Source organism: Boeremia exigua (genome assembly GCF_020726555.1).
Source record: "Boeremia exigua strain MPI-SDFR-AT-0100 chromosome Unknown C7974scaffold_12, whole genome shotgun sequence".
NCBI classification, from domain to species: Eukaryota; Fungi; Ascomycota; class Dothideomycetes; order Pleosporales; family Didymellaceae; genus Boeremia; species Boeremia exigua.
The window spans coordinates 718,717-745,504 of record NW_025763529.1 but is presented as its reverse complement, the minus strand read 5'-3'; the positions used below and the strand labels follow the sequence as shown (position 1 = coordinate 745,504).

Genomic DNA, 26,788 nt, shown 5'->3' with positions numbered 1-26,788 from the left:
ACCCTTTAGTCTCGACGGACCCATAATGCCGCCTAAACCACCGAGCAAGCGCTACAAGAGTAGCCGCAGCTCTGGCTCATTACGTGCTGGCTACACTGACAGCAGCCGAAACTCAACTACGTCGCGCCATGCTACCACACGATCTCCATCAGTTGCCATTGTTGGCTCTTCGAGATACCTTCGACTACAGCCAGCCGAACAAGGCGACATCGCTATCGTCCACTCTGGCGCTCATGAGGTCGATCAAGCAATAAACCATGACGATGTTCACGACGACACTTTGGGTGAGATCATCATGGCCGTCGATATGACTCCTCGCGGCACAATAGGGTGTTGCTACTATATTGCCCAAGAGGAGAGGCTTTACTTCATGGAGGACGTACAGCTTGGCGACATCAACGTTATTGACACTCGTGAGTTCGGCTCTAATCTTGACAGTATGTGCTTCATTGACAAGCAAATAGTGAAGGGCTTCGTTGATCCAACAGTCATCCTTATTTCATCAAAAGTCGACGATACAGTAATTGATCACTTAGATCCTGAGGCCAAGAGTGACGAGTCGGTCAGTGGCAACAAAGATCAGTTTCGACTTCCCTTTCTGTTAGACGTTCGTCCTCCAAATGAATTCTACTATGACACAGCAAAGAACAAACTCATGACCTTGGTGTTGGGTGAGGAGGGAGGTTCCCGAGTGAGCTTCAATGTGCCAGGTGATCATCTCGGCGGACATGATGTTGAAAGTGCAACCGGACAGCAAGGCCACTTACTTCGACTTGCAGGTTGGGTTGACATGGAAAGCTGTATAACAGTATGTATCTCATAAGTGTGTGGCTGAAACAAATAACTGACCTAATGGTCAGGTTGGGTGCACTGGGGCACTTCTTTCGTATCTACAACGAAGACGTGCCGCAGCATTCTTACCAGGCGACGAAGCAGCACACATGATGTTTCGAGTCACAAATCTCGAGATGTTCAGCCTACGGGATACCATGTTCATCAACGCAGATACGCTGCATTCGCTTGGAGTTATTGATGCTGAGGCGCATCCGCATTCGCACAACAGAGGACCAAGCGCCAGCTCCGGAGCGAAAGAAGGGCTTTCTGTATATGGGCTGTTCCATCATCTCGCAAAAACGCCACAAGGCAGATTTCTGCTTCGTCAATCTTTTCTACGCCCGAGTCTCAATATCGATGTCATCAACGAGCGGCTGGACGCTGTCAGTATCCTTTCTTGCGCGGAAAACACGTCTGCTCTCGACGATCTTGTACACAACATGAAGAATATCGGCAATATGCGCGTGATGATGATTAATTTAAGAAAAGGTGTCGGTGGGTCCACGCCGGGGAGAAACGGTCTCTCGAAGAGCGTCTGGACCTCCGTCCGAGAGGTGAGAAGTGCACGTACCTAGCTGCATTCGTAAAATTGACTCGATTATGATAGTTCGCTTTCCATGCCCTCAAGATCAAGGATGCGCTGCAGAACGTTGTTTGCAGTGGTAACTTTACCATACGGGTCAAGGCGTGTAGAAGATATGAGGCTTGGTTCAAGTGCTAACGCCATGTAGGTCTTTGAAAGATTCGAAGGTTACCATTTAGCTCAAGTTGGCCGAAAGATCAGTGAGACCGTGGATTTCGAAAAGTCAGGAGAGGAGCGACGAACGGTAATTCTTCCTGGTGTTGACGAACAACTGGATCACATGAAAAGGACACTTGATGGACTCGAGAGTATACTTGACAAAGTCGCAAGTAAGCTTTCTGAGGGAACGACTGCCGACTTACGGGCATCGTTGAACGTCATATACTTCCCGCAAATTGGCTTTCTTGTCATCGTACCACAGGACCCTACCACTGGAGCTGCGGTCTACAACGGTACTATTGATAACCCCTGGGAACTAATGTTCTCTGCCGAGTGAGTGCAATGAGCATGATACAAGTATGCGTGCTAACTTCTGGCTTAGAGGACAGGTGTATTTCAAGACTGCTGAGGTGAGAGAAATGGACACTCACTTCGGAGACGTATACGGCATCATATCAGATCGTGAGATTGAGATCAGCCATGGACTTGCGCAGTTTGTACTGCAGTACGAAGAGCTGTTTACGTCATGCTCCGATGTGTGCGGCGAGCTCGATACGTAAGTAGCCTCTGCATATCTATACCTATAGTACTTACTTTGTTCTTAGCTTAATGGCACTGGCACAGGGTGCAAAAATGTATAACCTCGTACGACCACACATGATACTTGAGAACTCCATCCGGATCGACAAGGGCCGGTAAGTGTTTTACCCGAACATGCCCGCTGTTTAACTGAACTCAGCGCAGTCACATACTTCAGGAACGCACAATATCTTCTTTTGTTCCAAATGACACGTTCGTCGCTGGTGGAGCAGGAGATAACGGATCTGATGCAGACCAGCAACGTAGCTCCTCTAGCTATTCGCACGGCAGTTCTGTGTCCAATGAGGACGGACCAAGCATGCTTGTGTTGACAGGACCGAATTATTCTGGAAAGAGCGTCTACCTGAAACAGGTGGCTCTGATCATCTTCATGGCGCATGTTGGGTCGTTCGTGCCTGCAGAACGCGCACAGATCGGGCTCACTGACAAAATCCTTTCCCGCGTTACCACACGTGAGACCGTCTCCCGCGTTCAGAGCGCATTCATGATCGATTTACAGCAAATTTCACTCGCGTTAAACCTGGCGACCCGCAGAAGTCTTCTTATTATAGACGAGTTCGGAAAGGGAACAGATGCCAGTGATGGAGCAGGGTTAGCATGTGCAGTCATGGAGCATCTCCTTAGCCTGGGCAGCGAGAGACCGAAAGTGATTGGAGCGACTCATTTCCACGGTAAGATCAGCTAAACTTGGTCAGCCACCCATGTGCTAATATGCTGAGAAGAAATTTTCGAGATGGAACTGCTGAACCTGAGACCGGCACTTGCTTTCGGACATCTCGAGGTGAAAGTCGATGCCGAAAAATCGCAAGTTGATGATCAGATAACATACCTTTACAAGTGCGATGGAAATAGCCGTGATCTTCCTCCACATGACGCTGACTAGAGCGCAGCTTTCGCGAAGGAAGGAGCACCTCAAGCTTCGGCACATCGTAACTAATTCTGCGTATACTGCCTCATGATCTTCGCTGACGTGTCCAAGTTGCGCGGCCATGAACGGAGTTCCTGGAGAGATCGTCCGAAGGGCAGAAGATTTGGTCCTTCTCTCAATAAAAGGCGAGGACTTGGTAGCTGCTTGCTGTCAAATGCCGGGAAACGAAGCCAGAGAACTCGAGGAAGCTGTGAGCATGTTCAAACACTCTCAAACCCAGCTGACATGATCAGGAAATGATTGCACGGGACTTCCTGAAGGCCGACGTCTACAAGGACCCCAGAAAAACATTGTCGGACATTCTGGCAGTTTCAACAACCACGGACTTGCGTTCATAGAAGGAGATTTGGGGACACAATGGTGCTCATTGGCGGATCGATCGATTATGAATCGTGCGGAGGTCGTAAGCTGCAGATGTCAGCATTATGCTATTGGCTCCGTAGAGCTTCAAATTCAACAAGGTGTTTCAAGCTTCCAACTTAGATGTGCCCACGGCAGTACAGGCATCTTGCGAAGAATGTCATGCTGATGCTCACTCAGACGCGCGTTCTTGCCATTACTTTCAGCATTCTCGCTCTTCAACTCCATGATTACAGCGACACCATGGCAATCTCGACAAACATCGCTCGCTGTGTCTTACATATTTGATGGTATACACGCCCAATCCGACCTAGCCAAGGTGCAAGTTGCGACAAAAGTGCGATACGCCTGTACTTGCAATGATACTAGCCATTATCTGCCGTGCTATCAAGAATCTTCCCAGAATCGATAGTTTGGGTAGGGTATTGCGTGGCTGCCAGGTGGTAAGCGCCGGGGGGCGCCTGACTGCGAGCGGTTGACGAAGGCATGTCCGTTGCGTTTGAGGATGTTGCTGATATACTTTGATAGACATCGATATCCTATCCATAAATCTTTTCGGTTTTCTTCGCATTATACTGTATACACTCGGCCTCGAGCAACTACACATACTGTTGCACCCACAGCATCTCGTTATTCGATGCATACGTTTCCCTCGGATATTGCACTCGCTAAAAGGCCGTGTAAATGATCCCTCCCCGGAACACCTAAAGGCGAATGTGCTGCAGCAAACTGAAGCTGACGTGGGAACTATCGAGGGCACTGGCTATAAAGGGTGAGAGAGAAAATTTTCACAACATCAACGGTTGTCTCAAAGCTCCAGCACTCGATGCGTTTCAGCCTCCCGCTGTACGTTTGAATCCTTGTGGCAAGCCTGCCTTCGGGTTTCTAAAGATCGGATTTGTGGACCTACTCTTCTTGAGTCCAACCTCAGATGGCGCCAGGCAGCGATCCGGTCGCTGCAGTCACCACAGAGCCGAGCTTATGTTTCATGTTACGAAGATTACGGATCTGAAGGATAGAGTCGATTGTACTCGCATAGTGTGTAGTGCACTCCGGCCCAGGCCCTCTAAGTGAGTGGCTGCAGGAGGGTACCTGGGGCCACGGTCATACTCAACGGGAACCTCATGGCCCCCAAAGCCCAAAGCCTCAAGAGGGCAAGATCTTTGAATATCTGGTCTTTTGCTTGCCAGTTACTCAGGCATGGCCATTGGCTAGCCAGGTCCTTCTGTGGCGGTCGGTCCCCGAACCTGGCAAGGCCACCTCTTTCGACAAGTCAGGACGATCGGATCCAAGGTGGAGGTTGCTTAGGCATCCCTTCGATCTCTCGAATTACTTTATTACCAATCTCTATCATCTTGGAATTGCTGGGTATGTGCAGAGCATTGCATCTGGCGGTCCCAGGCACAGCTGCCTCGATCCGTGCTGCCGGGCGGCAGGCAATTGCCCAGAACATGTACAACAGCCGGTGTTGGACCGACTCAAATATCGAGTAATCTGCTTCCCACGTCCCAACTAGGGCTTCTGATCTACACTGGAAGGCATGAGTGTGTCATGAACAAGGATGCGTGGCAATCTTGAGCACATCAGGAACTCGAGCTTGAACTGACACGTGCGTCATGACACGCACCGAACAGCGAGTTCATACCCAGCTGTGTGCTGTTGCTAGATCCGTAAACTAACGACTTGAATTACGCAAACATCTAATGCGCACAATGCGCAAACGCTGTTAGCGGCGACCAGCGCGATGCCTGTGCGAGAGGGACCGGCGCACGCCGCGCCTGGAGGAGCTCACACTCTACTTGTGCACATAGGTAGCAGATCTGTTCCTGTGTCGATCGCCCCAGCCTCGTGGAGCTCGATATCAAGCAAGAGATGCCAGTCTTCTAAACTTCCCAGAAGGTATGTCATGCCGCGTGATGCTATTTTGGGGATTTGGAGTCGCGGTTAACATGGGAGGTACATACCGCAGGCGAGGCTGAGCACAGCCCCACACATACCCAGAGGCCACGAGGTTTCTATTCGCGACAAGGCGATTACACAAACCCAGCATCACATCAACAGATCGGCTTCGCGAGGCCTCCCAGAATTGAGCCCAGATCAGGTGTAGGAGCGGGCGACACTCCGTGCCGTTGCACCGACCTTGGACGAGGATGGTGGTCTTGACATCCCGCCAAAGGGCCTTGATAGGAGATCCTGCGCAACGCTGACGATTTGTGTGACTTGAGAAGATCCACCAGGGCCCACGCCAAAGAGGCATGGCGGTATCTCACACCGCAGTATCGGCGCGCTCATCTGTCCCCGCTGTGCCTCGTAGCACCCAGCCCTGGGGAACGTTTGCAAGCGCTGCCCTTTCGCGCGGTCCTAGTAGCACTAGACGCCATCCGCTGATATCAAACGATGATGATGTCAAGTTTTATCTCGCAGGCTATTATGCTTAAAACGGGAAAGTTGGCAAAGCGCCGTTTATTTTGGTGTGGGCACGTCTTCATTCGAGCAAGTCAGCGCTAGAAGCAGTTCACATCGCCGACACTATGGAATCCATCCAGTCATTGGACCACGACCGCAGGAGCGTCGATTTCTGCATCAGTCAAGGGCTGACAGAGTGATCAGCTTGTCATCGTCTGAATGGACGAGGTATTGCGATGAAGGCAGATAACGTGCGACCCGAGGAGGGCAATCGACAGCACTCTCTTGCACACCAAAGCTGCGGTCCAGATGGTCAAACTTTAGACTGCGCAGCCTCGCTGAAGGTTACCGTGACCTTGGTACATAGGTTCCACAGGTATGCCTCGCCGAATTTGGAGTGTTTCGACTCTTGAGGCTGGCAATGGCGCGAAACTCGATGCTAGACAATCTCCGCCAGGCAGCGAACGGTCCCTAGGCCAAAATAACGACAGGTGGATCTTCGAAGGCATCAATGAACCGGCCCGAGCCTGTACATCGGCAGGTGCGAGTGCGCTCAGCATAGTCCCTGGACTACACTATGTCTAAAGTGGGATTAATGTTGCTGTAAGCTCTCAGCCCCGTTTTACATCCCTGTTGCGGTAGCTGCAGCGTACCCTGCCCCTGGTTCACCAAGCGTAAGCATAGACGCTCACTACTCTGCCCCGGCAAATGCAGCCTGCACATGCACTTTAAGTGCATTCCGGCGTGGTTACTTCCATCGCCCTAGTCTATCTCCAGCAACACCAGTTCCAACACCACTCGTATATAACATACCACTCCTCTTCCAAGGGAACCCCATCACCCCGAGCCATCAGACAAATTGCAAGATGTTTCAGACCGTCCCTCAAATCTACACGCCTCAGTCAACACCTTCGCCCCCCGCAGACAACATGCTTTCCCCTCCTACAAACACAATGGTCACAAGCACAATGGTCCCCACCGGCCCGAACGGCCAAACCAAGCCTAGGAAGATGCGAGCGTCATGCGATGCTTGTTCTCGTGCAAAGGTCAAGTGCGATAAGGTCCGACCTTCATGCCAACGCTGCAGCAACATGAATATCTGCTGCAACTATTCCCCTTCGATGAGGTAGGCTCTTCCCTCAATCAACATGCTCTTAGCTCTAAGTAACTCACACGAATATAGATTAGGCAAGCCGCGCAAGAATAGGAACCCAGACGGTAGCATCATTCGCGACATCTCGAGAGCAAGCTCATGTGGGCCATTTGGATCCAGGCCCGATATCGCTCCCCGAGTTGCCTCATACACTGTCGAAAGCTCGCCGGAGCCTTCAACGGACGCGTTCTATCTTCGCCCCTCAACGCCCAACTTTCAGTTCCAAGACACATTCGCGAACAATTTCGGTGGCAACCAGTCTCCTCCGTATTCAGAAGCCAGCTGGTCGAATGAGGAGCCAATGGCATTCCAGTCTTCCATGGATATGACGATTTCTGTGCCTCAATTTGCTCCTCTCTCTCCATACAATGGCGCAGGGCATGCTCGCTCCACAAGCATGCGGAGTCAGCCAGACTTCCTCGCCCCTGTAGACAACGGCCTGATATCACCACCGATGGCCAGCCCGCTAGTGTTTGGCCTACAAGACCAGCAGAGCCTTCCCATGTTCGAACCTGAGTCGTTCACCTTATCTCCACCCTTGATGGCGGCGCCGCAGCCTATCGCAGTCGCTCCTGTTTCTGTTCAAAGCCACGACTGCACCAAGTTCGCTTTCCAGATCCTGAACAGCCTCTATTCGCCACCCTCGTCTCAGCCTTCGTTTGACGACTTCAATGGCGCAGCTGACGGTCTCCCCACCCTTGACGCTGTCCTTTCGGCAAACAAAGCTGCAGTGGAAAGCCTCTCGGCTCTCCTTGGCTGCCCATGTTCGGCGAACCCGCACTTCTCCACCACCATTGCCTTCTCGATCACAAAGATTCTATCCTGGTATCAGGCCATTGCTGGCATTGCTCAAGACATTATCTCACCCATTAACACCCGTATGGAGGCATTCACACACACGCCCATACTTCTTGGTGACTTCAAGCTCGAAGCTGAGGACGAAGAGACCTTCCGGACCCAGATTATCCTCGGCGAATTGCGAAAAGTCGAGAAGCTCATCGACGTATTTTCTGCCTGCTACTGCAATGCTTCCAATGATAGCATTGATTCGAGCGTCTACATGTCTCTAGAGTCACTGCTCCGCACTCGGGTCCGAGACACGTTCAAGGTGACCATGCGCACAGCGCCCCTTGACGTTAAGCGTCAGGTTGCTTGTCGTACCCAAAACCGTATGCGTGTCAACACTTTGTAAAACTTCTCTTTTGTCATATTTGCGGCATTTCAGCGCTACGATACCCTCGCTAAGCATTTGGTTCTTATTGCATATTTTCTTTCTTATACGATAGAGCAGTGCCGCTCTCGTTTGCATATGCATGTTAGGGGTCACACTGGGAGACTTGACGGAGTTATAGTATATACGATGCACATTATGTTACTTCAAAGTAAATTTGGCGTTCTGGATCCAATGAAATTCTTTTCTCTATACTGCTACCAGTCACGAATGTAATCCTTCACGGAGTAGTGTCCGATCCTACAAGTTCCTGGGCGCTCATCATAGATGGCAGGTCCCAACATTCAGCTCAACAACTTTCATGGAACTCAGAACCCTACTCTCCAAGCCCTCGACCAACAACTCACGCCACATTCTCACCGGAACTGCCGCCGCAACTTCAACAGATCCGTACGGCCCCCAAACCAGGGACTGGGATTGTACAACAGCGTCCTTCCCTGATCCACCTCTACTAGCTCAAGGCGGATTCGAAGACTTGATTGCTGCTGTTTCAGACGGCCCTGAAACAGCTTGTAGAAAGATGCTGACTGGTTTAAATCTACCTAAAGATCGAGCTCCTGGGTGGAATGTGGCAAGGTGAAGGCGGTGGAGCATGGAGATGCCTGGTGATCGACATCAGCCCCCAAGTTGAGTACGTCACCACCATTCGCAGCAGCCTTAAGCGGGTCGATCTAGAGCATTGTTCGAGATAACTTGCCACACATCTTACCTGCCAACACCTTGCTTCATCAATTCTCAGGCACCCAGTACCCTCCCTCCAGTTCATAGATCACGCCCAAGCTCAGGCCATGCGGGTGGCTTCGGTCCACCCCTGCTGCATCAAGCAGGGGTACCATGCATGTACCAATCGTAAAATTAGAGGGCCGCACCGCGATGCTGGCGGCGCTGCGCCAGGCCGAGCATATGGCTGTTTTGGGCGGAGTGGCTGAGACTTTCGATAGGTACGTGCTTACGTGCAGCGCGAGCGGGTGACCGGTTTTGTACGAGCCCTGGTAGGAGAAATGTGATGCTTGTGCGAGGCGACGCTTACTCAGATCGCTATCGATCTCTGCTGATGAAAAGGGAAAGAGGGGTTGATGATGGACTGAGAGGGTGTACCGGATTTTTCGAGTAAGCCGGTGGCATTTGCAGCGTTGATGACTTGATGACTGCCCAAAGGAACCCGAGTCATCACCTGAGGTGGCCCAGCCTTCTTCTGACTTTGTCCAACCTCTCGCCTTGCGCGGATAAACCCATCCTGCACAATTCCTTCAATTGCGAGGTAGATACCCCACGCACTCGCACGTGCCAGGAACCTACCAACTGCGCGCTTGCATCAGGCAGACCATGCAGCCTTCTGTAGGTCTTAGTTTAGGATAAAGTCGTTCCTCTTTCCGAGAAAAACATGATATGCACAGCTACGTAGTCTACCCAGATTTCCAAACCCACGCACCTCCACGCTCTGCGAGAGGCGCGAACCACGATCCTTGCGAGCACCTGCATGCACCCTTGTACACCTACCGGGGTTCCTGAGCTAAGCTTCCTAGCGCGTCAAAAGCGGCAGTCGGGCTGAAAATACTTAAATCGAGCATTTCAATTGGTTAGAGTAGATTAAATACCGACACTCTGGAATAACCAATACACAGGTGCAGGCAAGGATAGCGCCAGGCCAGGTGTGGTGAATTTTGCTTTTCTTAGGCTCACGACACGCTGGATGAAGGGTTTTAGCCGCAAAGAAGCCAAAATAGCCAATGAGGGCTGTGAAACTGTGCCGTAGGTGCCGCCAGCGAGCAAGAAGAGAAGACACTGCCCCGTTTCGAGTGGTATGTTTTGGGCGACCAGAAAGTTTCTGACCATGCCGCAAAAGGATCATTCCATGCAATGACGGGAGATGGATGCTGTCCGTAACAAGTCAAAAGAATGGTACTAAATTTGGTACCTCCAAGGCTGGAGATGAGCACGTGCTCTAGCTTCTCGAAGACCAAGTCCACGGCAGTTGGTCAGGTAGCTGCGGATCGGCGGGTTCGTCGCATGTATGGATGATGCCAACGACCTGTATACCTGATAAGGCCGTGAGAGCCCAGACCGACTGACTGTTGGTGACCATGCATATTCTCCTTCCCTTTAAATAGCCCGCTCAGATGGCAAAGAGACAACGCATCCTGTCTGTCGTCATTGTCTCGCATGGACGAACTCGTGTAAACAGGCCAGATAAGAGCTGCTGGGAATAATGAACGGCCAGGTGGGTCTCACCGAGCAACAACGTAAGAGCAGCAAATTCTTGTAAGAGACTCGGGAATTCCATGAGGGCTTTCTAAGCCGATTGCATACGCGATGTTTCCGCTAGATTTGCTGGTAAATACGTTGATGCATACCTCTAGGTGCCCATGTCAGCTCATGATGTATGACCTCGTACGGAGAGTTAGACCTTTGGCAGCAAGAATTTGGCCCCCACGGTTGTAGATCTGTGCCTGTTGGAAGAATGACACCGAACTCACATGGGCTCGTACAATGCGGACCTAGGATTCCGTTTGCACAATGTGCTCGATTGAATTCTGAGTAATCGGCGTCATCTGCGTTTGCTTCGCTATTAGTGGGTATAAGGATAAGAATCGCTAGCCAGAAGATCGGCATATCGACTTGGCCACGGTCAGAATCGAACCCCAGCAGTGTGTCCGTAGGCCATGGAGGCCTCAAAGCACTCTTGCATCAGGCGAGGAACTCATACTGTCTACATGCATGACCAGCATTGGGACAATATTCGAGTGATCTACGATAGTTTGAAGAACTGTATGGAATGCAACATCTAAGCTGACAGCTGTTGAAGGTGTGGGTGTTGCCAGGGTATTTGTGAGTCTCTGCTCTCAAAACGATTATATGGATCAGATACCTGAAATAGCAGAACGGTCTCTGACCATGGAAAGGAGGACTTGAAGAGCCTCGTACTCATCTACCGTTGTATTCCGAGCCTAACACCCCTATAGCACGTAAATGCTATACTCCGATGCTGTTGCGCTTTGGCGAGTAGCTATAGACGATTATCCTTTCCATCATGGTCATGCCTTTGGGTTAGAGATCAGGTGAGGCTACTCAGAGACAGCGTGAACTGCCACACTCCACCTGACTATCGCTGGAATTTCTTCACGGTAGCAGTCAATGCCCTGTATAGCCACATTCTAGACCGTCCAGTGGAGTCGACTGTGACCCACAACTTTCAGCGCAAGAAACATCGATAAGAAGATATTTCGCGACTTTGAAGATCTATATCCGTTGCAAAGGGTGCGCTAAGCACAGCATCGTTTCCTCAGGGAAGCTGAGATTCAGTCAATGTTTCCAAGTTTCGGGGGCGTTCGCTTTGCTTATGTTGCAGATCTGGACGCAGTTCGCATGTACTGTCGTTATATCGTGGAACGAACACATTGCTTTTTCAGAGGTACACACCCTCCTCGTCCTCCTCAGCCTGCGCTGAAGCGCCGTTTGTCTGCTCCTGTGCCGCCTGACCAGTTGGTGCAGTCGGGCTTGTGCCATTTTGTAGTGGCGTTATGCCATTCAGTCCAATATTGCCTTCCTCTTTCCTGACCTCGCCCTCATCTCTAGGCCTCCAAGGTAAACTGCGCACCTCTTCGACCTCTTTCCTGATCATGTCCATGCGCTCGTTGAAAGTCTTCATAACCTGTCGGTTCTCGAGCAGTGCCTCGTAGCAGTCGCGATCGTCGTTTTCTCGTGCATAATCTTCTAGCTGCTTGTTGCTTGACTCAAGATGTGTAATGTTGTTGGACAGCTCGGCGTGCTTTGCGTATAGTGAGGAGATTGGGAGTTCGGTGAGCGCGGCTGCGAACCGTGCAGCCGTGATTGGCCTTGACTCGGTAGACATCGCGATACTGATTGTGTGTGGATCTCAGCGTGAGGAGCGGGTGATTATTGTGGTGTTGAGAAGAAGGCGAAAGTCATGGAAGCAGGAGCTTTCGAAGCTCATGTGGGGTTGGTGGGGCGTGCCTTCTGGCCCTGTTACTGCTGGCACCTCATCAATATCAACATGACCATGAACACCAATATCCACACCGAAGCTCTGTTACCTATCAAAGACTGCCTATCACCTGTGTTGATTAGCTCGAAAATCCCTAATATTTCCTGGACGATTGTCGATTGTCACGAGCCAAAGACGGTCTTCTGGGATCCGCATTGCGCGTTTGGCTCAATTGCACACGCTTCGCGGAAAAGCTTGACCATGGACCATATCTTGAAATATAGATGGCTGGTCTATAAATGCGTCACCGAAGAAGTCCAGCTGTGGACTAGCTAGGTATACTGTGGTGTGCTAAATGGGTTTAGTACTTCTACCACTCCCTTGATCAGCATACCAGATACGTAACATCTTCAGCCATGTCGTACGCTTGATAGAATCCTTAAAACTATAGGCTAGTATAACGTCACGAGCCGACTTGATGGTGGAGCCGGTTTGACTTGGATTTATAAAGATGGAACTTGGCTTCAGAAAGGATACACAACAGTCTTTGGTTCATTGCTTGGTAGTCGACTCACTCAATATGGCTCAGTATTTCTGTGGAGGTTTTTTAGCATTTTTCTTTCTCATCTCCACAGCGCTCTCCGCACCAGCCGCTGTAGACCCAACCGTGACCATCGCATCCGGCATTATCATAGGAACCACAACTAAGTCCGTCAACCAACCAGCGCTTACCGCATCTGCCAATGCTTACCTTGGAGTGCCCTTCGCGAAGTCTCCACCAGAAAGATTCGGTCCGCCAGAAGCAGCGCATCCATGGCCCACGCCATTGCAGGCTAAGGCTGTGAAGCCTGCATGTATACAGCAGTTTCCTGGGCTCGGGCAAGCACAGGAACTGAACAAGCGATTCTTCAACAACCCCGCTGGCCCAGCTCCTGAGGAGAGTGAGGATTGCTTGTATCTCAATGTATACACTCCGCCGGGTGTGACGCCTGGCAGCAAAAAAGCAGTTATGTTCTGGCTGTTCGGGGTATGTGATTCATCACACACACAGGTTGTGTCAGTACTAATGATCTAAGGGCAATCTACAGTTCGGCACAGGTGGTCTTCAGTATTACGACGGTAGCTCCCTTGCCATCACCCAGGATGTCGTCGTAGTGACCATCAACTATCGCACCAACAGTACGTCTTCCATCTGCGAATATCGTAAGCGTGTACTGATTGTGTCAAGTCTTTGGCTTCTCCAACTCTCCAGAAGTCCCATTTGGCTCCCAAAACTCAGGCTTCCTTGACCAACGTTTTGCACTTCAATGGGTACAACAGAACATCGCTGCTTTTGGTGGGGACCCCTCACGCGTGACCCTCTTTGGCGAATCCGCGGGCGGTGAGTCTGTGAAACAACTCCTGGCTAATCCTCCCTCTCCACGTCCATTTTCGGCTGCAATCCTCCAGAGTCAAAATGCTGTGCTCACCGGGAACGGTGCGTTGAGTTACACCAAAGTTCTTGCCAATTTTGGGTGTTTGAACATCGCGTGCTTAAGAGACATCGATGCTTTCAAGATCAAGAGCTATATTGAAGAAAAGACTCTGTTTTTTCCACCAGTAAACGGCGATGGGACGTCCATTGACGATGTAAGACGCAGTATCGAGAAGGAAAAATGGGCAGATGTGCCTACATTCTTCGGTACCACCCTTAATGAAGCGCGCGTGTTCCTTGCCATTCTAGGTTTGAATAATGGCACTGCAGCTGTCGATGGTGCGTTTGAGAGCGTGGGGATCACAAGTCCGTTGGTCAGGGAGAGCATTCTGGCCATGTACACCGCGCGAGGCATCGACGATCTCTATCTAAAAGCGGATCAGTGAGTTTATTCTTCCCACTCCTATCTCAACTGTCATCAAAACGAAAGCAAGCTAACGACCTTGCCAGCATACTGACCGACTTGTTGTTCACGTGCACGACGAGTACCCTCACCTCCTTACTTGCTCACAAGGGCTTCGAAACCTACCGCTACCGCTTCGACGCCTCCTTCCCGACTACATCGCTCTTTGATAACTCTGGTGCTTACCATACCTCTGACATTCCCGAGGTCTTTGGAACATACCCGCTGTCCAACGAGGCCGGTGTTGCGACCACGCAGCAAATTGAGCTGAGCGCGTTCATGCAGAAGACGTGGGCAGATTTTGCGAAGAACCCGGACAGAGGTGTAGGATGGCCAAAAGTGGGTAGCGCCTTTGGAATGGAGTTGGGCTTGTTGGGGAGCGATGGTAGTAGTGGCGTTGATGTTGTGCACACCATCACCGCAGATTATCCTTGTTTGTTGCTTGCACCGATTGGAGACTTGTCGAAGTTGAACTACAAGTGAATTTGTATATTCTAGTCTCGTTTGCAAAGTATCACCATTGAAAGAATCCCCAAACGTAAGGTCGTAGGCACAACCAATTAATGTTGTCGTATGGCTTTCCGATTTTACTCTGTTCTGTCTCCAATCTCGTGTCCTAACAACTCTTAAGCCGACCCTGATTCTAAGTGCTCAGCCCCCGTCACCCAGACACCTACCTACTCTAGCAGTCACAATTTTGAGAATAGTCACGGAAGAGTCAGTCACAGAGGCAGTAGTCGCAGATGGAAAGTCGTCACTCGCCAAAGAGCAACGGAAGGGCAGGAGTACGGAATAGAGACTAACACTTGTGTGGAAGACTGAGTCAATGTGTTACTGATTTAGTGTGACAACTAAAAGAAAAGAGCGAGAATATCGCGTGCATTCCATAGGAGAATTCTGAACACAGACCATAGGATGTTCGAAGCCTTCGATCAGGCACATCACTCACATCAAACAAGTTAAAGTACTTGAATCAGATACATTGAACGCTCGAGGCGTACGTCAAATGCTGTCTATGTGTCTAAAAACGCCGAACTCCGCCGATCCCGCTGCTCCAGGCAGAAGTGAATGGCCAAGCCAACGATGAAATTCTAATGCAAACCAAATCAACCAAATGATGAGCCCTTGCGATGCAATTCCCTAACAAAACCCTTCTCTTACCATGTCATATCTGTACAGCGACCCTCTCCCTGATGGTGGACTTAATAAGGAGGGAGAGCAGTGCGAGCGTTGCGGTGGAGTTCGCGGCGAGCGATCGCACCGTTGGAGCACTTGGTACCGGCAGCGACGGACTGGTAGACAACCTGGCCGTTGGTACAGATTCCAAACTGAGAATCGCCGTTGCACATAAGGGCACCTTCGTCAGAGCAGGACGAGCCGCCTCCAGTGGAGCCGCCAGTCGTGGGAGTCTTGGGTGCCTTGGGTGCGGTAGGGGCGGGCTCTTCGGGTGTTGAGGCGGCGGGCTCCTTGGGTGTGGGAGTGGGCTCCTTGGGAGTAGTAGGAGGTGAGGGAGTGGAGCCACCGGTGCTGCCACCCTCAGAGGCAGCGCCACCACAGAGCTCCATGAAGGGGCCGGTGCCAAGCTTAGCGACGGACTTTCCAGGGTTGGCGAAGGTATAGTCAGAACCCTCTTTAGTGTTGCATGCACCTCCGATATTCGCAGTAGCCATGTCTGGCAGGCTGTCGAAGCCCTCTCCAGTGCCACCGGCGACTTTGATGGGCGCGCAGTTCATGTACATCTCGCGGTTTCCAGACTTGTTGAACCAGGTCCAAGCCATCGTTAGGCGACCATCAGGAAGTGTGGCGGGGACCGTGAATTTGTAAGAGCCGAGATCCTTAGGGTTATTAATGTTTCCTGGGAAAGTTGTAGGGCAGCCGCCTTCGATGGAATGGATGACCTTCCACTCAGAGTCTTTGGTAGGCTTCTCGTCCTTGCTGACGGAGATTTGACAGGATCCGCCGGAGTGGGTAGCAGTTTGCTCTGAGGGGAACCTAACGGTGACATCAGAGCCAACAGTCCAATCGTTAACGGTTATGACCTCGTAGCTGCTACCCTGGCAAGGGAAGTCTGAGCCAGACGGGTCCAGCGGGTCCTTCTTGACACCACCGAAAGGAACAGGGTTCTCAATAAACATGTGGGCGGAGGTGATGGAAGCCATGGCCAGCACGGTTGCGAAGAGAGAAGTCTTAGTCATAGTAGAAGACATCTTGGTTGAGTTGTTTGAGTTGGTTGAGAATGTAATGTTGTTGGAAGTGTTGTTGAAAAGACAGGAAGTGATCGAAAGCTGAAGGTTGGGTTTGTCAAAAGCGAAGTTGGTGAAAATTGAAAGTTGAAGGAGTGTGAATGTTCAGAACCAGTCTGAAGATTGCTGTTGAGTGAATGTGGTTGTTGTTGCTTAATTGGAGCTTCGATGATGTGTATTGGAAGCTTCTTGGTGTTGCTTAAGTAGTTTTTTGAAAGTAGAGCGCCGTATAGCCACAATGCAAGTCCGTTGGCGTTGTGGGGCAACATGGCAGCCCGCCTATTGTGCAGTAGCCTCACAATGAGACAATGGACGGACACCGTGAACAAAGGGTGAATGGGAGTACCCGCACTGCGTTGTATAGATCCAGCACCAACGAATCAGATCGAGGGATCTGGCCTTGGGCGAACCACGTAGAGGCGGACTCAGAGATCTCATATTCCGTAACCTGCCTAAAAGGAGTGGGACTATGGCTGTTTATTGTGGGAATGACCGTGGTTGGTTCCCGACGTATGACATTTGTGGTCTTGACAAACGAAACACAGACCTACCATCACCAACCTACTTCTGTCACGCATACAGCGTGTATGGTCTCGAAGATAGATGTTCTGGAAGATAGCACATTGATCTAAGCGGCGTCAATGGCAAGTGAAGCATGAGTCTCACGGCCAACATAGACTGCTGAACGTGGACCTTCCGGAGTGTAGGCAAGGCTGCGCCTCGATGTCCGTCAGCGCGGGTTTCAATATCGGGGTTCGCAGGGTCCACCTTTGCGGTCATCACCGTACGATTAGTCACAATAGGCATTAGATTGAGAGCAGCCTTGACTCTAGCGCTTCGTAGCTTTGTGGTTCTGACACGAAGAGGCGATGACTGAAGGTGGTCTACACGAAGTAGAGTGCCCTATCAATTCCTCTATCCCCATTGCGGCATTAGTGCACGCTGACTCAGCGAGGGCATTTGAAGGTCGCGCTGCATCATGCTGATCGCAAGGAACGCGAAACGAACCTCAGAACTCGGACCAGGCCGCCAGGCAAGGGGAGGAAATACGTCAATCTGCAACTCGACCTCTCCTCTGACCCTTCTCGGACCTCGACGCACGACCAACTGCCACACGCGCTGGTTGCGACGCGTCTGCTGCTCGCCCAGCTCTTCTGAGCTTGCTCACCTGTCGCACCACTGCCGTCGCGCATCCCAGCAGCCATGTTCACCACTACGGGCAAGACGGCGCCGCCGCAGGCGTTCATGTCGAGCTATGCGCCGCGACTGCGATCGCATGGCAATTCGCTGATGTCCCCCATTGTGCCGCCGTCAAACACTCTCCCTGCGCCGCGCGTTACGAAGCGCGGAACTGCCGTCCTCAGCTATGCTGAAGATGCGTTCGACGACGACGACTTTGAGGACAGTGACCGCCCGAGGCGCGCGACCGGCCTGCGCAGTGTACAAAGGGATGCCACCATGAACCTGGACCAGACGGCGCAAATAGCAGCGCTGGGACAGGAGCTCACAGCACCCATTGAGGTGCAAGGCATTTGGAGAGATTGGATGGGAAGACCCAAGCGCACTTTGTGAGTGCACGTGTGGACAAGTCATGACGATTGCTAACTGTCGTAGAACGGAAAAGCAGGTGCAAGTGCAGGCTGCGCTCCCTGTGACCCTGATTCCCATACGAATAGACATGGACATCCAGCCATTCCGACCAGAAGCACCATTGCCTACCCCTTCGAATGCGCGCGACTTCGGCATCAACGAAAGCCTGCCAGCGTACAAGCAGCCAGACGTGACGCCAGCCTACCGGCTCAAGGATTCGTTCCTCTGGAATCTCCACGAAGCCCTCATGACACCCGACCAGTTCGCAAAGCAGTTCGTTGATGAGCTCGATCTGCCGACCGACCGTAAGCCTCAGATCATCTACAACATTGCAGGTCAAATACGACAGCAACTCGAGGAGTATGCTGGGGTTGCCCTACACCCGCTCTTCCACTCGACTACGGCGCCATCCCTTCAAGGTACCATAGCGAAACCTTCCTTGCTCCCTGCAACTCGGGATGGAACTTCGACTCCGGCACTTGCGCCGACAAATGGCGCCTCGACACCTGTGACAAATGGCGCAATCCAAACCAATGGTGCGAATACGCCTGCGCCTATCGCGATACCCATTGGAGTGTCAGCATCTGCCACCGCATTGCCTTCCGAGGAGCTTCACAATCCAGACGACACCTACCGTTGCATAGTCACCCTCAACATTAATCTGATGAACCGTCTGTACACCGATAAATTCGAATGGTCTTTGCTCCATCCCCCAGGCTTTGCAGAGATGTTCGCACAGATCACATGTGCTGATCTGGGCTTACCAGGCGAATGGGTATCCTCAATGACCCATGCCATCTACGAGGCTGTGCTTCGTTTGAAGAAAGAAGCTTGCGAGAATGGCGGACTTGTTGGGGATGGAGAAATCGACAACGATGCTGTTGAGCCATCAACGGGTGCAGGCTGGAGGTATGACCATGAACACCTGTGCGATGAGTGGGAGCCTAAGGTCGAGATGTTGTCTCAAGATGAAATCGAGAAGCGTGAAGGCGATCGTGAGAGACAGATCAGAAGGTTACGGAGAGAAACAGCGCGCTTTTCTTCAACCGCAAACATGTCCGGCACACCACAGAACGAGTTTTTCAGCAATATTGAGCAGCAAGAAAACATGGGTCGCGGCGAGCGAAGCAAGAAGAAGAGGAGGTTTAGGAGTCTTAGTCCCGTTGGGCGAGACACACCCGGTGCCGGCTCCGGCTATGGCGGGGAGGGAGGAGGATTGCAGGAAGGGTACGTATTGACTACGAGTACAATCCTTGGCTTATCTAACAAACATTCCCAGAGAGCGACAAACGTGGCGTTGCGCACATTGCTACGTTTGGGGCACTGCCGTCTGGGCTGTTCGCGACGGACCACGAGGTCCACGCACACTCTGTCACAATTGTGGCTACCTGTACGAACGGGACAAGAAACTTCCACCGTGGTCAGAACATTTGTTTTTCAACGATCGTCCTTATCATGAAGTTCAACAGTATCGGGCACAGCGGTAAATGCCCTTAGAGTCAACAATCTATTGTTGCTTGCTTGCACGGGACAGGCCTTACCTTCCGTAATGAATTTGGCGACGAGTCGGACCTATGTGTCACTACCTTTGTAGCATTTACCAGCGCGGCGTCCTGAACGTTTGGTAGAATGTGTGTCAGACATCAAGACCCAGGGAACGAAGGGCCAGGATGGAACGATTCCAGGGTGGAGGACGAATCGAGCGTGTTGATAGGTCGCAGTATCTGCTCATTATCCGACGCGTCAAGCGCCGTTCAACTCAGTGTCCATCGTCAATCACAAAGCGTTGTCTTACTGGCCATCGCACAGTACAAAGCCGTCTGTCACAACAACAATACCAACAGATTTCACCATCTGATCCCTCCATGATAGCATGGCAAAAGTACTATCACGATTGGCTGGGTAGGATCAGTCAATGCACGTCACCATATCGGCAGCCGGCTCAGTCATGCGAATCATTCATGTTGCACAGGTGGCACGGCTGTCCTTACTTTTCAAGTGCACAATAGGCAGAGTTTTCGAGAACAATAAGATACACAAGACTTCCGAAACCACGTTCGCAAGACATCAATATTAGTAATATACCCGAGATGACGAGGATCCTCATGAGGCATTAGACCTGCCTGATTCGTGCAATCCTCAGTCCACACATCGCTCGATGAGACGTTGTAGGACTAAGCCCGCCAGCTATGTAGCAAAAAGGACAGACATGTGCACAATTCGTATGACAAACAGCTATCGACGCAAAATCGCGTTGAGGCCAGCCTTTGCATTGCTGAGTTGGATAACAAAGAACAATAGCAGCACTTAGCTCCACCACAAATGGCCTCTCACTGGCCTCGATTCAATGCATGACACGTTCGGAATTCACTCCGACCCATCACCACGTCTACTCAATATCTAGGAGCAACCCTCGACTCGCGAAGGTGGTACACCCACGTAGCACTGCGGGCGGCGAAGCGCGCTAGCGCATGTTGGCTTTATTGACCACAATAGCAAGCCGTCAGTCCGCACCCATGTCAAAGTGCTATTGTATGCGTGTTTCATGAGCTGGTCAATATCAGCGCTGTAGCGAGCAAACGGTGAGTGGAAAGGGCGGGTGTGGCGCGGTGTGCCAGTGCCAGTGTATTTGTATGGCGGCGGCCGCCGAGTTTCGGGTCGGGTGAAAGTTTTCCTGCGGTCCAGAATTTGCTATTGTAACTTATTTGAGCTGAAGCATAGCGTGTGAGTATTACTGGTATATATTGCGATGTGGTATGCTCATGGTGTGTTCAGCGCTCCTTGCCGTCATTCGTCTGCCGCCGAACATTCGATCTCCAACTCAGTGCCGCTTCGACAGCCGGACGTCGCCGTCCCTCGCAGATTTCCAGACACCCTACGTAAGGAGTCAGTCCACCTTGGATCATTTACCGTAATTACCGAAAACGTTTCGGTTGAAGTCTCATCCAGTTTTCGTGGTCACTCGCTCGTGTAGCAAGCGCTGGGGCAAAAAGTGGTTGCTCAACCCACCATCACGCCACACATCAGCATCACGATACCCCACAGCTAGCCAGGCACCTGATCGGCAACGTAGCTACCAGCCTTATAATTCATCATGGATCCATGGAGAAATGCAGCGTTGCAGAACGCAAAAATACAAACATTCTTATCATCGGCCAGAGATTCAGCTCATTCAAACACAAATCAAGACTCGCCTGAAGACCACAGTGATATGCCAGCACCACCTGCCTACCACATGGTTGTCGATCCTGAGGCACACACATCCAACATGTCCTCGCCATACGATCCCGAGTCAGAAGACGAGAGAGAAGACAGTGAAGACGATGCCCCAGAAATCACGATCAATGCAACGACGCAAATTCGAGGAAGTGGAAACATCATCTCCATCGCGCAGATGGACAGCGTACGGATCGCGGGCCTCATCGCTACAATAGTTTCTGGAGATCCTGCACATTCAGAACCAACATCGTCTGAAACATCTACGCCGCCACCACAAGTACCTGTCACCAACCTGAGTTCAAACTCAAATCGCACCGGAAGGAAGAAGAAGGGCGGGCTCAACGTCAACATCACTGTGAACTGCGGTGCAACCATCATCGGCGACCGCAACATTGTCGGCCCTGGGCTCGGCGACATCGCGCGGCAGATGCAACTCGCGCAGCGCAACGCAGCGATGCAAGCGCACCAGCAGCAACAGCAGACACAAATCTTACAACAGCAAAAGCTCGCACAAGGTCTCGCACAGGCCCAGGCACAAAAGCAGTCACAGATGAATCTGCAGCACAGTCTGGAGAGAAGCGAGGCCGTTCCAGGGCTCGCGCACTGTCACCAGAATCTGTATCAGAGCCAGGCCGGGCTGGTTGGCATCGGGCAGGTTACTGGGCAGATTACGCCGCCGATGTCCAGAAGTGGCAGCTTCGGGAGTGAGGGGAGTCCCAAAGGGAAGAGGAAGGCAGAAGACGATGCCGGAGAAGGGTTGCTCATGTTGAAGAGGAGGTGTTGATTGTTTTCGGTTCGAGGCATGATGTTTGGCGTTGAGGCTCAATGATGCATTTGCTGGCGTACCAAGGTTTAGCGTATACGAAGTCATGATTGGTATGAAGCCATGCTGGGTTCTTTACCTATTGCTGTGTCCGTCGAGGCAACCCCTACCTACATTCATAATATTCAAAAAAAAGCTACTTCTAAACTATCGGATGGTGCCGGTCTAATGTTCGTGAAGACAGCGGCTGTCATGGGTAGATACCGTGATTCAGTCTTGAGTGGATGCTGATGCAGCGTGCACACCCTCAAGTCCTGGGATTTCATTAAGGGTCCAGTGAGAGCCAATTATTCAAGAGAAGCCGCCTGGAGCCGGTGCCGCGGTAGGAGAGGGAGGATGACGCCAGGGAAGACCAAGGCTTGCCGTTATTTCCTTGAGACATTGTGCAACCGTGTGAGAGAACCATCGCGTAAGAGAATCGCAACATGATTTCAAGAATAGTCGTCTAGGTCGTCATTCCATCTGTTGATACACCATGGCGACCTTGGGTGACACGAGTCGAGCGAGTGCGGAGTTACGTGTGTCGACCGGACCGAATTGGTGATGGATTGCAAGGTGGTCAAAGTGGCCGCGGTGAACGAGCTCAAGCTGCCGGCGGTGACACTCTGCCGCAAGGTGGCCTCTTCGCCACCGTGCGCGGAGGTCCCTGAGATGCTCCGCATAGCAACAGCTGTCATCGCTGCAGATTTGGGTAGGCAATCAATAGCTGCTTTGCTACATGTAGCACACGGTCATAGGAGACATGCACACAATCGTGCATATATTCTTTGAATATGAAAGAGTGAATTGGTCAACCATGCGTGACGCAGCCTCGTGAACCCTTGCCCGTTCTCCGCAATAGCGCCATACCAAACGGGCAAGCACCGCACTCAACATCACCTCCAGCTCCTTCCTCCACAACAACGTTCTCCCTCTCACTCACTCAGCTTGCCCTTTCTTCGTGGCACGCATCTGGCTTAAGATATAAACCAGATCGGTTCCTTGCTGTGCTTTCTACGTCTCTTTATCTAGGACGCAGCAGCAGGAGCTTAGCAAAGCCGACGACCGGCCACCTTGCCAATCCCTTTCCCACCGACGCCGCATTTGTGTCCTGTGCGACCAACGAGGTCCTTGACACAACATCATCAATTGTGCGCCCCCTCGCAGGTAGCTTCCGCCCACCACCTTACACAAGGGGTTACCAAGCGCACCCGTTGAACGCGCAACACAGTCGCGCCGCCGCTACAGCTCAAGTGCGCCTCTAGTCGTCACCTTGACTTGCTTTAGAGGTCCACGGATAGCTGCCTCGACCCACCACGACACCTGTCTGATTGCATACCTTCGACAAGATGCAGTCGTGGATGAGCTGGGCCACCTTCTTGGCCATCCTGGCCGCAGGCTACTTTTACTACGCTCCGAAGCTCAACGCCGACACCCGAGGTCGATCCACGGCGCCCACAAGTACCACAAGCACCAAGCAAGTTGATTGGAGCGACTCGGACAGCAAACCGAAGGCAGCTGCAAAGCAACCTAAGAAGCAGGCCAAGGCCAAGGCTCCTCGCAAGAAGTCGATCCAGGAGGCTGTTCAAGAGGCTGGCAGCAAAGTCAAGGCCGAGTTCGACGCAGCTACCTCCGCTGGTGCTGATGCCAGTGACTCCTCGCCCGCTACATCGCCTGTTCGCGCCGCACCAAAGGCCCCGAGCGGCAAGGATGTCTCTGACATGCTCCCTTCATCTGGTTCCGTCGCCAACGTCTTGAGCATTAAGGCGTCTGATAAGCCTGCGAAGGCCTCCAAGCCCAAGGCCCAGAAGGTTGAGACACCTCAGGAAACCAAGAAGCAGCGCCAGAACCGCCAGAAGAAGGAGGCAGAGAAGGCCCAGCGTGAGGAGGATGAGAAGACGCGCCAGGTTCTCCTCGAGAACCAGCGCCGCACTGCTCGCGAGGCTCGTGGAGAGCCCGCAAAGAACGGTGTACCTGCTAAGCTGCCTTCCAACAACCCTTGGTCCGGCCAGACTTCTGGCGGTGCCGTTCAAGCGCCCTCTTCTGCTCCCACCGGCCAGCTCCTCGATACTTTCGACGTCGCTTCCACCGCTAGCTCCAGCGCCACCAATGGAACCATGAACACCCCCGACACTGTCTCAAACAGTGGTAGCTACAACGGCTTGCCGTCTGAAGAGGAGCAGCTGCGATTGGCTATGGAGGACGACTCTGCCTGGACCACTATCCCTAAGGGAGGCAAGAAGCAGAAGGTTGCTCAGGTCGTCGAGGAAAGCAACACCTCTAGCGCTGCTCCTGTGCAGCCCATCAAGGCTACTCCAGCACCTCAGGCCAAGAAGGCCGAGAACCGAGCACCGATCTCAAGCTCTCGCTACGGCATCCTTTCTGAGCCCTTCACGACCACCGAGAAGGACTCCGACTGGCCCGTTATGTGAGCGTAAGCTTTTTAACACTTTCCCACGACCATTGGGTAGATTGGAAGATTTTGACGTCCACCTCCCTTCCGCATGCGGTGAATGCCGCCATTAGAGGCTAGTGCCTCCGTACCATCCCAGAGCCCGGCTCATGCACTTGCATAAGTGCGAGGGCGCGGCTGAGGGAATGTCACACGTTTTGTAAAGCATCTGTGAGATATCGACAACTTCGTTTGCCTCCATGGCACGAAAAAGTGGCTTTGGAGTCTTGATCCATTTCGATACCTACAATGATAAATTAGTAGCTCCATTTCATCATGTCCTTCTCTTCTTGTTTAGTTCAAGAGCTATCTTGCTTCATGGCAAACTGGCAATCAATGAAACTATACCATATGCATCCGCAATTTTTGGGCTGTCCCTGTTGGTCGTAAGCTGTAAATGGTACATTTGACAGCACCGTTCCAAAATACATTGTCATTGGTAATACAGTACTGCCTCAGCTGCGCAGTCAGCATTGCGAAAGTGACGTTCAATGTGCAGCCAGTAAAGAGCTTGTGTAGGTCAGCCGTGACGTTCGCGCTGTCACCTCCCCTCATTCCTCAGCTCCAGAACGGTGGACCTCGGAAGGTACTGAGCAGCATCAAACCCGTTTCAGCATGAACAATGGCACACGTATCCAAAACCTACAAGTGCATACTAGCTACAGAAGTCCGCAATTAAGGGACGTGCAGCTGCGGAATAGCTCTAGAATTACAACTTACATACAAAGGATTGTCTCACCAAGCTTCGTTGCAGATCTAGGGTGCCATTACTAGCGCTCCAGTGCCAAGCGACACCTGTCCTCTCACGGTAGAGCTTCACAACATCCATATCCGCCCACCCAGCGCCACTCCTTACATTTCCAACCTGCTCCTCTCTTTTGCTTTCGACCGCAGCTATGGCGCAAATTCGGGGCACAGCGGGCTACCACCTGGGAAACCAGAGCCCATTCGGTAACGCTGGACGGAACGATGGCACGACGAACGACCCAAGCCCGCTTGATCAGCTCAGAGAGCAGACAAACAAGATTGAGGATTTCCTGGACACAATGTCCGACCCGATCAAGCCGTGAGTCCCCTGAAGCTCTGGAAAGCAGAGGCGCGGTAGCGTGAAGCTCTTTGTGTGACAGTGGAGCTGACACGAGCTGAATAGATACCTTCCAGCCATCGGTCGCTTCTTGATCGTGGTCACTTTCCTCGAGGATGCGCTGCGCATCTTGACACAATGGAGCGACCAGCTTACATACCTCCACGACTACCGAAAGAGTACGCTGCTCCACCACTCTGGCAGCTCTGATTGAGCAATTGCTGACAATCTATGTCCTACAGTCTGGAACGGCTTCACTCACGCATTCCTCATCATCAACGTGGTCACAATGACAGCATGCTCGATCATGGTCATCGCACGAAAGCACTCGGAATACGCTGTAGCTGGTCTCATGAGCGTGGTTGTCATGCAGGGTATCGGATACGGTCTCGTCTTCGACCTGAACTTCTTCCTCCGCAACCTTTCGGTTATGGGCGGCCTCATGATGGTTCTTTCGGATTCCTGGGTTCGCAAGAAGTTCGCTCCGGCCGGCCTTCCCCAGCTCGATGAGAAGGACAAGAAGATGTACTTTCAGCTTGCTGGACGTGTTCTGCTTATCTTCCTCTTTGTCGGCTTCGTTTTCCGTGGCGACTGGGGCTTCTGGAGAATTGTGGCTAGCTTGCTCGGCCTCATTGCCTGCATCATGGTTGTGGTTGGCTTCAAGGCCAAGTTCTCGGCAATTATGTTGGTGCTCATTCTGAGCGTCTTCAACCTCTACGTCAACAACTGGTGGACTCTACACCCACACCACCCTCACAAGGATTTCGCGAAGTACGACTTCTTCCAGATTCTGTCCATTGTGTAAGTTCTACATACTCCACTTGCACTATACAAAGCTTATATTTCACAGTGGTGGTCTGCTCCTCCTCGTCAACATGGGCCCCGGACAGTTCTCCGTCGATGAGAAGAAGAAGGTTTATTAGACGACTCTGCCTCGGGCAAACACAATATCTTCACATCTCAGCATTTGGCCGCAGGCCAGGCTATGCACTATATTAAGCTTAGTACAACGACGCACACGAAGATGTTCCAGCGCTCATGGGCCGAGCATTGGAGAGAATATCACGGTCAAAAGCACTTGAGCGCATGAAAGGGCTATAGGACATGGAACCTGTAGAATATGACATCGGCGTAGAGTTTGTTTAGCATTGGAAGGGCAATCGCGATTTTGAATCATCGTGCCCGATCTACAATAATTCATTGAAATGGACAATTATTGCGAATTTCTTCTTCCTGCCACTTCGACGGCCAACGATGGAGCAAGCTGTTCACCTTGTGGACACATTTCTCGCGGCTTTGACCCTTACCTCGGGACGTCATT

The 26,788-nt window shown here is 51.8% G+C and overlaps 9 protein-coding genes across 9 annotated transcripts; 7 read left to right on the top strand and 2 right to left on the bottom strand.

The window, feature by feature from the left end:
- Positions 1 to 25: 25 nt before the first annotated feature.
- On the top strand, positions 26 to 3,580 carry C7974DRAFT_443161 (muts domain V-domain-containing protein; the record flags this gene model as incomplete). Its single annotated transcript, XM_046145440.1, has 11 exons — positions 26 to 413; positions 465 to 808; positions 861 to 1,388; positions 1,442 to 1,519; positions 1,566 to 1,909; positions 1,959 to 2,132; positions 2,182 to 2,271; positions 2,321 to 2,847; positions 2,899 to 3,013; positions 3,067 to 3,105; positions 3,156 to 3,580. 11 exons carry the CDS (start codon positions 26 to 28, stop codon positions 3,331 to 3,333), a joined length of 2,805 nt encoding a protein of 934 aa, XP_045992706.1. The 3' UTR covers positions 3,334 to 3,580.
- Positions 3,581 to 6,991: 3,411 nt separating this feature from the next.
- Positions 6,992 to 8,215, top strand: C7974DRAFT_417271 (uncharacterized protein; the record flags this gene model as incomplete). Its single annotated transcript, XM_046144058.1, has 2 exons — positions 6,992 to 6,996; positions 7,054 to 8,215. The coding sequence occupies 2 exons, from the start codon at positions 6,992 to 6,994 to the stop codon at positions 8,213 to 8,215; spliced, it is 1,167 nt and encodes a 388-aa protein (XP_045992705.1).
- A 3,445-nt stretch (positions 8,216 to 11,660) lies between these two features.
- Positions 11,661 to 12,107, bottom strand: C7974DRAFT_417270 (uncharacterized protein; the record flags this gene model as incomplete). Its single annotated transcript, XM_046144057.1, has 1 exon — positions 11,661 to 12,107. The coding sequence occupies one exon, from the start codon at positions 12,105 to 12,107 to the stop codon at positions 11,661 to 11,663; it is 447 nt and encodes a 148-aa protein (XP_045992704.1).
- A 673-nt stretch (positions 12,108 to 12,780) lies between these two features.
- Positions 12,781 to 14,560, top strand: C7974DRAFT_320650 (liver carboxylesterase 1 precursor; the record flags this gene model as incomplete). Its single annotated transcript, XM_046138759.1, has 4 exons — positions 12,781 to 13,227; positions 13,277 to 13,379; positions 13,429 to 14,056; positions 14,125 to 14,560. The coding sequence occupies 4 exons, from the start codon at positions 12,781 to 12,783 to the stop codon at positions 14,558 to 14,560; spliced, it is 1,614 nt and encodes a 537-aa protein (XP_045992703.1).
- A 482-nt stretch (positions 14,561 to 15,042) lies between these two features.
- On the bottom strand, positions 15,043 to 16,587 carry C7974DRAFT_58356 (uncharacterized protein). Its single transcript, XM_046146910.1, has one exon. It carries the CDS (start codon positions 16,282 to 16,284, stop codon positions 15,280 to 15,282), a length of 1,005 nt encoding a protein of 334 aa, XP_045992702.1. The 5' UTR covers positions 16,285 to 16,587; the 3' UTR covers positions 15,043 to 15,279.
- A 731-nt stretch (positions 16,588 to 17,318) lies between these two features.
- Positions 17,319 to 19,489, top strand: C7974DRAFT_58332 (uncharacterized protein). Its single transcript, XM_046146908.1, has 3 exons — positions 17,319 to 17,888; positions 17,935 to 19,137; positions 19,190 to 19,489. Exons 1-3 carry the CDS (start codon positions 17,524 to 17,526, stop codon positions 19,395 to 19,397), a joined length of 1,776 nt encoding a protein of 591 aa, XP_045992701.1. The 5' UTR covers positions 17,319 to 17,523; the 3' UTR covers positions 19,398 to 19,489.
- Positions 19,490 to 20,910: 1,421 nt separating this feature from the next.
- On the top strand, positions 20,911 to 22,119 carry C7974DRAFT_58335 (uncharacterized protein). The gene has a single exon (XM_046146909.1). It carries the CDS (start codon positions 21,005 to 21,007, stop codon positions 21,911 to 21,913), a length of 909 nt encoding a protein of 302 aa, XP_045992700.1. The 5' UTR covers positions 20,911 to 21,004; the 3' UTR covers positions 21,914 to 22,119.
- Positions 22,120 to 23,054: 935 nt separating this feature from the next.
- On the top strand, positions 23,055 to 24,572 carry C7974DRAFT_58289 (uncharacterized protein). The gene has a single exon (XM_046146907.1). It carries the CDS (start codon positions 23,281 to 23,283, stop codon positions 24,361 to 24,363), a length of 1,083 nt encoding a protein of 360 aa, XP_045992699.1. The 5' UTR covers positions 23,055 to 23,280; the 3' UTR covers positions 24,364 to 24,572.
- A 312-nt stretch (positions 24,573 to 24,884) lies between these two features.
- Positions 24,885 to 26,690, top strand: C7974DRAFT_403179 (SURF4 family-domain-containing protein). The gene is made up of 4 exons (XM_046142801.1): positions 24,885 to 25,449; positions 25,534 to 25,646; positions 25,710 to 26,268; positions 26,318 to 26,690. Exons 1-4 carry the CDS (start codon positions 25,280 to 25,282, stop codon positions 26,388 to 26,390), a joined length of 915 nt encoding a protein of 304 aa, XP_045992698.1. The 5' UTR covers positions 24,885 to 25,279; the 3' UTR covers positions 26,391 to 26,690.
- The last annotated feature ends 98 nt before the right edge of the window (positions 26,691 to 26,788 follow it).

Excerpts from the sequence above, each read along its gene's own strand:
- C7974DRAFT_58335 (XM_046146909.1), top strand. The coding sequence starts at position 21,005 with ATGGATCCATGGAGAAATGCAGCGTTGCAGAACGCAAAAATACAAACA.
- C7974DRAFT_403179 (XM_046142801.1), top strand. The coding sequence starts at position 25,280 with ATGGCGCAAATTCGGGGCACAGCGGGCTACCACCTGGGAAACCAGAGC. Across the intron at positions 25,450-25,533 it reads ATGTCCGACCCGATCAAGCC|ATACCTTCCAGCCATCGGTC; the intron begins GTGAGTCCCCTG and ends CGAGCTGAATAG. Across the intron at positions 25,647-25,709 it reads CCTCCACGACTACCGAAAGA|TCTGGAACGGCTTCACTCAC; the intron begins GTACGCTGCTCC and ends TATGTCCTACAG.
- C7974DRAFT_58289 (XM_046146907.1), top strand. The coding sequence starts at position 23,281 with ATGCAGTCGTGGATGAGCTGGGCCACCTTCTTGGCCATCCTGGCCGCA.
- C7974DRAFT_58332 (XM_046146908.1), top strand. The coding sequence starts at position 17,524 with ATGTTCACCACTACGGGCAAGACGGCGCCGCCGCAGGCGTTCATGTCG. Across the intron at positions 17,889-17,934 it reads GGAAGACCCAAGCGCACTTT|AACGGAAAAGCAGGTGCAAG; the intron begins GTGAGTGCACGT and ends TAACTGTCGTAG. Across the intron at positions 19,138-19,189 it reads GGAGGAGGATTGCAGGAAGG|AGAGCGACAAACGTGGCGTT; the intron begins GTACGTATTGAC and ends AAACATTCCCAG.
- C7974DRAFT_58356 (XM_046146910.1), bottom strand. The coding sequence starts at position 16,284 with ATGTCTTCTACTATGACTAAGACTTCTCTCTTCGCAACCGTGCTGGCC.